Source organism: Microtus ochrogaster, unplaced genomic scaffold, assembly GCF_000317375.1.
Source record: "Microtus ochrogaster isolate Prairie Vole_2 unplaced genomic scaffold, MicOch1.0 UNK14, whole genome shotgun sequence".
NCBI classification, from domain to species: Eukaryota; Metazoa; Chordata; class Mammalia; order Rodentia; family Cricetidae; genus Microtus; species Microtus ochrogaster.
In genome coordinates this window covers 2410156-2419118 of record NW_004949112.1, presented here as the reverse complement: position 1 = coordinate 2419118, position 8963 = coordinate 2410156, and the positions used below count along the sequence as shown (strand labels likewise).

At 56.3% G+C, this 8963-nt stretch overlaps 2 protein-coding genes across 3 annotated transcripts in view; one reads left to right on the top strand and one right to left on the bottom strand.

The window, feature by feature from the left end:
- The first annotated feature begins 177 nt into the window (after nt 1-177).
- Pnkp (polynucleotide kinase 3'-phosphatase) lies at nt 178-5336 on the top strand. The gene is made up of 16 exons (XM_005366844.3): nt 178-485; nt 1011-1057; nt 1320-1619; nt 2769-2848; nt 2933-2990; nt 3118-3225; nt 3380-3451; nt 3898-3946; nt 4022-4092; nt 4181-4273; nt 4357-4453; nt 4541-4602; nt 4688-4797; nt 4877-4964; nt 5038-5099; nt 5185-5336. The coding sequence occupies exons 1-16, from the start codon at nt 335-337 to the stop codon at nt 5306-5308; spliced, it is 1572 nt and encodes a 523-aa protein (XP_005366901.1). The 5' UTR covers nt 178-334; the 3' UTR covers nt 5309-5336.
- A 376-nt stretch (nt 5337-5712) lies between these two features.
- Ptov1 (prostate tumor overexpressed 1) overlaps nt 5713-8963 on the bottom strand; it is a 6469-nt gene continuing 3218 nt past the window's right edge. Inside the window, exons 6-12 of one of the 2 annotated variants that reach the window (XR_003378696.1) lie at nt 7835-7990; nt 7289-7378; nt 7100-7173; nt 6846-7008; nt 6154-6351; nt 6005-6069; nt 5715-5842 (exon numbers count right to left, since the gene is read on the bottom strand). Coding sequence is in view for 1 of the 2 variants with exons in the window: in XM_005366843.3 (XP_005366900.1) it covers nt 6058-6069; nt 6154-6351; nt 6846-7008; nt 7100-7173; nt 7289-7378; nt 7835-7990 (693 nt within the window). In the remaining variant the exon portion in view is untranslated. Of the gene's footprint in view, nt 6070-6153; nt 6352-6845; nt 7009-7099; nt 7174-7288; nt 7379-7834; nt 7991-8963 lie in introns of both variants that reach the window. The other variant, XM_005366843.3, reaches the window with a different exon arrangement.

Genomic DNA, 8963 nt, shown 5'->3' with positions numbered 1-8963 from the left:
AGCTCTTGTAGACCAGGCTGGTCTTGAACTCACAGAGATCCGCCTGCCTCTGCCTCCCGAGTGCTGGGATTAAAGGCGTGCGCCACCATCGCCCAGCAAGGAGTCAGACCTTCTGACTGTGGTGAGTTTGGGAATGAACTCAGAAGTGACCCCAATAGTAAACTAGCCTCACTAGCTTCGTATTGGAACTGCTGTGTAGCCTAGGAAACGTTGAACCCGCCCATAGGCAAGGGGCGGGATTTCCGGCCGACTCTAGTGGGAAGGCAGGACTTCCGGTAGCAGACCATAACTGGCTGCCGAGCCGTGAGTCTGTTCTCCTTTGCCGCATCCCGGGATGTCACAGCTGGGATGCCGGGGCCGCTTGTGGCTGCAGAGCCCCGCCGGGGGACCGCCCCCTATATTTCTGCCGTCGGATGGCCAAGCCCTGGTCCTAGGTCGGGGACCCCTGACCCAGGTGACGGACCGGAAGTGCTCCCGAAATCAAGGTGGGCGCGGGAGAAGTGAAATTGCGGCGGCGAAAGTTGCAGGGGAGGTTGTGCCGAACCAGGAGCTAGACGGGGCTTTTGGGGGAGGGACCAAGAGGGTCCGGGAGACTATCACCGGGCGGAGGAGGATGCTCACAGCAGAGAGACGGGTCTCTGGGCAGGGTGTATAGGTCTATTCAATGTGTCTCATGGAACAAGCCGATCCTACAGATAAAAATAGACCTATCCTGTGCCACCCCCGGGTCTCTGACATCCTAGGGACCCTGGCCTCTGTGAGTGTAGGTCCCGGTCCTATTGAGGTCCTCGAACTCACCCGTCATCCAGGCAGTTGAGTGGTAGAGACAAAAGAATCCGTTTAAGGCCAGCCACCAGTGTGTGGCGAGTTCTAGGCTACTCTGGGCTACTTGAGGCCCTGTGTTGGGGGTGGGAGGAAAGTGCCTCTTCCTCCGAAGTGCAATACGTAGTCTGTAGCTGGCCATGTCCCCATATGTGATGTAAACCCTGACTCCATCCCCTTACCCTCAGTGGAGCTGATTGCAGACCCTGAGACCCGGACAGTGGCAGTGAAACAGGTACCAGTGTCTCAGCAACGGGCAGCAAGGACTTGGGGGAGGGGGAGGAGTGGGTCACAGCTCTTCAGAAGGCTGATCAGCTATTCCCTTTTCCACCGTGCCAGACTGGATACCTGTAACCTTTCAAAGTTCTGATTGGTAGCACGAAATGAATTGGTGGGAAGAGTAAGGGTCTGTTTGTGAAATAGGGTATTGGACTTGGTGAGGGGGCGGGTGTTCCCTAAAGGGGTGGAGCCAACTCTAGCTCTCCCTTTCTCTGCAGCTGGGCATTAACCCATCAACTGTTGGGATCCAGGAGTTGAAGCCAGGGTTGTCAGCTTCTCTACGCTTGGGGGACACCCTGTATCTAGTCAATGGCCTACACCCCCTAACCCTGCATTGGGAAGAAGTTAGCACATCAGGATCCCAGCCAGATACTCCACCGGGCACTCCCCCTGTGGATTCGGTGGACCCGGAGGTTGCTGAGCCTCCGGAAAAGAGGGTGCGGAAATCATCCCCTGGCTGGGAGAGCTTAAAGAAGTTACTGGTGTTCACAGCATCTGGGGTAAAGCCCCGGGGCAAGGTGAGGTCACAGTCTATCATTTACTTCAAAGTTTACTTTGTGCAGCCCTGGGATAGTCTTACAAAGTCTCTGAGCCTGCGCTTTTGTGAGCAGAGATTGTTGAGTTGTGTCTGGTGACTGCTACCACTGAGGGGCAGGATACAGAGCAGGCCCTGGAATCAGTGATGACCAGACCTTAGACGTGTTTATAGGCCACTCTGAAATGAGGCCACAGAAAATGGGGGGGGAGGGTGCCTGGTCCCTGGCTGGGCACGCAGTCAACAGTGAATTTTGTTTTTATTTTTTATTTTTGAATTTAAAATTTTTTTTAAATTTACTCGTTTATTTTTTTTTAAATATTTATTTATTTATTATGTAGACAACATTCTGTCTGTGTATATGCCTGCAGGCCAGAAGAGGGCACCAGAGCTCATTACAGATGGTTGTGAGCCACCATGTGGTTGCTGGGAATTGAACTCAGGACCTTTGGAAGAGCAGGCAGTGCTCTTAACCTCTGAGCCATCTCTCCAGCCCTCGTTTATTTATATGAACTTGCATGATTTTATGTGTACCACATGCACACAGGTGCTTGCAGAGGCCAGAGAGCACTGGGTTCCTTAGAGATGGAGTTAGGGGAATTGTGGGCCACCTGATGTTTGTGCACTTAACCATTTAGTCATCTCTCCAGCTCTTCCAACAAAGACCTTTGCTCCTTCTGAGCTGTTAATCCTCCCAGGAGAGTCTCAGGGGAAGGGTGTGGGTGGGACATGGGTCCCCATTAAAGTCTGGAAAGTGGGGAGCAGAGGACACAGGAGCAACTGGTACTGTGCCGTCTTCCCCCCCCCAAACATGCTTTTTTTTTTTTTTTTTTTTTTTTTTTTTTTTTTTTTTTTTTTTGCTTTTTCGAGACAGAGTTTCTCTGTGGCTTTGGAGCCTGTCCTGGAACTAGCTCTGTAGACCAGGCTGGTCTCGAACTCACAGAGATCCACCTGCCTCTGCCTCCCGAGTGCTGGGATTAAAGGCGTGCGCCACCATCGCCCGGCTTCAATCATGCATTTTTTGACGGTTGCCTGTTCCTAAGGGTGATCCCAGTATCAAAGGGCTGGTGTTGGTCAGCCTGTGAGGAAGGTCAGAGATGACACTACTGCTGTCCGTTTTGGGTGATACCAGGTGGCTGCCTTTGACCTAGATGGGACTCTCATCACCACCCGCTCTGGAAAGGTCTTCCCCACCAGCCCCAGTGACTGGAGGTGAGGTGGGACGTAGGAAGAGGCTGGGATGGGAACCCAGAGTCCTCTAGACTACAAGTCCTTGCTGCTTCCCACTGACCGCAGGATTCTGTATCCGGAGATTCCAAAGAAGCTCCAGGAGCTGGATACTGAGGGTTACAAGGTGTGTGGGTGTGGATCTTCTCTAGAAGAGCTACAGGGTGTGGTGCCTGGGGGGTGGGGGGCATGTTTGTGTAGTGTTCAGGCTGAGCTGTGGTGAGGGTCTCCGGTGTGTCCTTATCTGTCCCTAGCTGGTAATCTTCACCAACCAAATGGGCATTGGGCGAGGGAAGCTGCCAGCAGAGGTGTTCAAGGCCAAGGTGGAGGCTGTATTGGAGAAGCTGGGGGTCCCATTTCAGGTACTGCCAGAACACTGAGGGGCTGTGCGGGACTGGGACCCAGAGAGAACATGCCAAGGCATGGAATGGAGGCCTCAGCTGGGGTTATGCTGACAGGAATGTCCTTGGAGATCCTGAGCACTGTGAGGATAGTGTAACCTGGCCACCTCCACAGGTGCTGGTGGCAACACATGCAGGGCTAAACCGGAAGCCAGTGAGTGGCATGTGGGACCATCTGCAGGAGCAGGTGAGCATTCCCAGCCCAGCCCTCGTGACCCTTGCTCCTTTGCCCTCCCGGGTCCCTGCCATCTGTCAATTGGACTTGGGAGACCAGCACTCTTGTCTGCAGAGCAGAGGAACTGAGAAGCTGCAGCTCAAGGGTCAGGGTTTAGCCTCTGAGGTCTAAAGCAGTGGGTGAGCAGAGATGCTCGTGGCTGAGGGGAGAGCCTGGCAAATATCAGGGATGTGGGAAGGTGGCTGAGGAGGTGGCCCAAGGGTACAGATCTAGGAAGGCAGACATTGACACAACCCAAGTGGGAAGAGCAAGGGAGTCAGGGCTGCTGTGGGTTGTGTGCCCTCTGGAAGCCACTGGGGAACAGGCGAGACACGCAGCAGCAAAGTCCTTGTGTATGGGGTACAACCAGTCCCTCTGCTGTTCCACATGGAGGGGCTTCTCACCGCCTCTCTTTGCAGGCCAACGAGGGCATGCCCATTTCCATCAGTGACAGCATCTTCGTGGGAGGTAAGAGGAACAGGCTTTGGGGGTATGAGGAACCTTGTCTGTGCTTAGTGGTGGACAGGGTCACCCTCCTTACAGATGCAGCAGGGCGCCCGGCCAACTGGGCCCCAGGGAGAAAGAAGAAAGACTTCTCTTGCGCAGACCGCCTGGTAAGCCTGGCGGTATCCGTGTCCCCCATCCTTCCCCGCACCCACCTCTGCTGCACCTCTGAACCCTTCAGACCCGTCTCTCCCCCAGTTCGCCCTCAACATCGGCCTGCGCTTTGCCACTCCAGAGGAGTTCTTCCTTAAGTGGACAGCAGCTAGATTTGAGCTTCCAGCTTTTGACCCGGTGAGACCCAAGGGAAAAGCGTTGAGAGGCTTTTTTTTTTTGCTTGGCTCCCAGGCTTACACCCCCTTTTGTTCCCCTGCCAGAGGACAGTCTCCAGCGCCGGGCCCCTCTACATCCCAGAGTCCAGCATCCTCCTCAGCCCCAACCCAGAGGTGGTGGTCACAGTAGGATTCCCTGGGGGTGAGATGCCACAGCCCAACCAATCTCCGGCTCCCCCGGCAATTATTTGGTTCCTAGACTCTAGCTGATGGCCACACTTCCCCACAGCTGGCAAGTCCACCTTCGTCCAGGAACACCTGTTGCCGGCTGGATACGTCCACATAAACAGGGTGAGTGGAACTGTACCCTCCCTCAGAGCACTGTTCTTGGGGTGGGACTTTCCAGACTGACTGTGACCTGTCCTGGGTCCCATAGGACACACTGGGGTCATGGCAGCGTTGTGTGAGCTCATGCCAGGCAGCACTGAGGCAGGGGAAGCAAGCTGTGATTGACAACACCAATCCAGATGTCCCAAGTAGGGCCAGGTACTGGAACCCTGGGGTGGGGTGGGGATGGGGACTGAGTGCTGGGTGGCAGCGATAGCAGCACTTGCCCCCTCCACAGGTACATCCAGTGTGCCAGAGATGCAGGTGTGCCCTGTCGCTGCTTCAACTTCTGTGCTACGCTGGAGCAGGCTCGCCACAACAACAGGGTGAGCCACACCCTCCAGGCTCCGCCTCTCTCTAAGCCCATGCCCCCTGACCTCTGTGCCTCTCTTTCTACAGTTCCGCGAGATGACCGACCCCTCGCATGCACCGGTGTCAGACATGGTCATGTTCAGTTACAGGTTCAGGGGCCTGGGGGACTGAAGGGTACAGGAGGTGGTGGGGTACAGAGCCTCCCCCTCCCCACCTAACACCCCTATCCCACAGGAAGCAGTTTGAGCCACCCACACTGGCCGAGGGCTTCCTGGAGATCCTTCAGATCCCATTCCGACTACGGACACATCTGGACCCAGCGCTGCAGCGGCTGTACAGCCAATTCTTGGAGGGCTGAGCCCACAATAAACAATGTTGCTACTCTGCTCAAGACCACCTTGCTGGGCATGTGGGAGGCAAACCTGCCAGGGCATTCTACACTAAACCTGGGCTTACAAGTGGGCTGTTGTGCACCCAGCACACCTGGCTGAGGAACTGAGCAGCCAGGGCCATTCTGGGGTACTAGAGTCAGCAACAGGTGTTAGAACCCAGTTGTGGGACACTGGACCTTATGTAAATTTGCTTAAACATAACAAAGGCAGGCCATCACTGTGGTAACTAGCCTCATAAGCCTACCTTTCCATGTAACGGGACACATCCCCTAAACCGCCAGACTCAGCTCTGCACATGGGTGGATCCACGCTGTGTGACTTCTGGACACACTCATCTTGCACTGAGCATAGAATTAGCAGGGAGGGACAGTGTGTGGGTTAAAAGGCTTTATTAGGGAAACATACAGAGGCAAGGACCATCCTTGGAGACCTCAGGACGCTGTCCTTCAGGTTGCTGGGCAGGTACAGTCCCCAGGAGCCCCTGCTCAGAAGCATCTAACCTGGGAGGCAGTAGGAGGGGGTGGCTTCTACTTGTGAGACTGCACCCCACCCCTAGGCCCTGGCACCCATACCTTGCCAGGGACACAGGCGGTGCCTCATGCAGTGGCTTCCCTAAAGCCAGGGCCACCCTGCTGCTTCCTGGGAAAACAAGTGCTGCTCACCAATCTCCACTGGGCCTCGTCTGGGACTGTGGCCCACCCAGCCTGGGAGTCCACTAGCCACCCATCTGCAGAGAAAGAAGTCAAGGGAGGTTCAGAAGTGGGAACCCAGGGCAGGGCCCACGAGAGCACGCATGGCAGAGCCACCTCACCCCTCGCTGCTGCTGCTCCTGCTCCAGGCTTCGCTGCAGGACCTGCTGCTGGTTGGCGATGACACGCCGGATGCCGTTGACAAAGTTGCTCTGGTCGTGCGGGATGAGGCCGATGAAGATCTTCTTCTCCGAGGAGTACAGGAGCATGAGCACGCGCACCTCGCAGGAGGCCTTATAGGAGAAGTGCACACAGCCCGCCTAACAGCAGGCCCGAGTCAGGACACTCATCTACACACTCCCTCAGCCACAAACTGGGGTCCTAAAATCAGGTCCTAGGGGTCTAAAGCTGCCAGGCATGTGGCCCACCCTGAGCGAGCCCTGTTCCTTTACACTGAGGACATATTCCTGGCTATGTTAACAGTGCCAAAAACCAAGCCCCCCCCCCCCATGTCCTGAGTACCTCCTGAGTTGCAGCTCAAGGATCCCCTGCTCACAAAGGGAAACCAAAGCCCCAGAGCGGAGGATCTGGCCCGGGAACTACAGGCCTCAAGTTCTCTGGGAGTTTTAGCCGAGCTGAACAGCATGCAGTGGTGGGGAGGGGGCTGTCACAAGGCAGGCGCCTGCTGGCACAATGTCTATGTAATGACAAGCTGGTGCCTCAGTTCTCCAGTAGAGGGCTGGCGGAGGGAGGGGACAAACATGCAAACCTAGGAGGCCCTGGTGCAGCTGCAGACCGCAGGCCCTCTACTCACGAAGCCATTGTCCATGACCCGGCACAGACTCTTCAGAGTGTCCATGTCCTTGGTGAAGTGAAACTGTACCAGGCGCGAGTTCCGGAACAGTGGCACCAGGGTGGTCAGCAGCTGCTGTGGGATGAGCTGCATGAAGAGCTTCCGTGGCCACTGGTCCGTCCTCCTGCCACACCAGACAGCAGCTGTCAGACACAAGGTCTCCCCAGGGGCCTGCACCGCCCACTCGCCTGCCCACCCCTCCCCACCCCACTCACAGGATCTCCCCTTGGTTCACATAGATGTGGGATGGCAGCCACCTCTTGGACCGGCTATTGGGCTCAGGCCTAGGCTTTGGGGCAAAGCAAGAGGGCACTTCAGGGGAGGGAAGGGAGGTGGGCCAACAGCCCACACTTCAGAGGAGGGAAGGGGGTGGGGCCAAGAGCCCACGCGGCCCAGCAGCTCACCTCCTGCCACTCCATGACACCACTCCATGCCAGGAATTTGTTGTTGACAATCTGAACAGGTCCAGAGTGCACGCCTCCAGGGCCCACAGCCTGTGGGACAGGACACCAACTGCTACCAGCAGCTTCAACTCCTAACTTCCCACTCACTAGCTGGCTGCAGCCCTGACCACAGTCCAAGCAGGCCGAGGCCTGGTCCTGCCCTCACTGTCAAGATAAGTCTCTGCCCCAGGTGGTATGGAGGCCCACAACTACCTTTAGCAGCTACCAGGTGAACGCCATTTGGAAGCCAGGTGTCAAGACACAGGTCACCCTCCAGAGACTTTGGGCCTCTTGCCAACCCACTCCTGCTCTACAGAGAATTCCACATCCAGGACCCACCCCCGGGCCATCCCCTGTACCCTTCAAAACCTATAAACTCCGTTCCCCGCCAAGCCCTGTCTCCTCCCAGCTCCCTGGTGCTCCTCCTTCCTGCCTTCATCACCCTCCAGCCAAGTGTAGACGCTGTACCGACTGGGACCAGAGCCAGGCTGCACCCAGCTGGCACACCTGTTTGCGGGTGGTGATGACCTGCCGTATGGCATTGACAAAGCCACTCTGGTCGTAGGGGATAAGGCCCATGAAGATCTTCTTCTTGGATGAGTACAGGAGCATGAGCACGCGCACCTCGCAAGGAGAAATGTGGGGGAAGAGCATGCAGCCCGCCTGTGGGGACAGGGCTGCAGATCAGGGCCTGGCCCTCCAACTCAACAGCTGACCTGCTCGGATAGGCCAGGGCACCAAAACACGGCTCAATCAAGGTTTTCCCAAGAGCAGGTGAGTCACTGATGAGGGGCAGGACACGGGCAGGTAGGCACCAAAGACCTATATGGCAGTGTCCCTCCCTTCTCTACCAGCGCCAGCCTTGCTGCTGGGTTAATAGCAGGTGGCAGGGACTGGAGAGAAGGTGCAGCAGTGACACCTGGCTGTTCTTGTTTGGACCAAGGTTTGGTTCCCAGTTCAGTCTTCCACAGTCCCATGGGATCTGATGCCCTCTTCTGGTCTCTGCAGCACCAGGCATACACATGACACACACACCATAAATGACCAAAAACCAATCCCTAAATTTTTAAAGAACAGGCGGCAGGCCAGGCTGCTGTGTCTGTCACTCAAGGAAAGGCACCTCCCATGTTAGGATCCCAGTGTCCCCACCTGTAAGACACAGCAACCGCATACACAGCGGCTGCTACGGAGCTGAAACTATACAACCACAGCCGAGATGCCAGTCCTCCCTCTTCAATGGGAGGACAGCTACTTGTAGGCCACCCCATCCTGGCTCTACCTCACTGGCCAGCCTTCTACACGAATTCTCCAGACCCTGGGCCCAGCTCCAGAATACTATCCCAGAGCTGCTGCTGGCACAAGGTTGCAGCCTCACATGTCCCAAGTCTGTGGGGCCCAGAAAGGGATATGATCCTTGGAAGTGGTCAAGTGGGAGAGGCAAACCAGACTAAGGCAGAGCTGGGGATGAGTCTAGAGTCTAGTCCTCAGCATGCATGTGCTGGTGGCTTCCTTCCATCCTGTCCCGCCACCTGTCCAGTCCAGGGACCTCAGACTGGGTCCACAACAGTAGGGGCTGGTCACCAGATGGCAAGGACACCGCCAACCACCACCACCACCACCACCACCACCACCACCA

Coding starts and splice junctions, on each gene's coding strand:
- Pnkp (XM_005366844.3), top strand. CDS start 335: ATGTCACAGCTGGGATGCCGGGGCCGCTTGTGGCTGCAGAGCCCCGCC. Junction 1,620..2,768: donor GGGTAAAGCCCCGGGGCAAG/GTGAGGTCACAG, acceptor GGGTGATACCAG/GTGGCTGCCTTTGACCTAGA. Junction 2,849..2,932: donor ACCAGCCCCAGTGACTGGAG/GTGAGGTGGGAC, acceptor CACTGACCGCAG/GATTCTGTATCCGGAGATTC.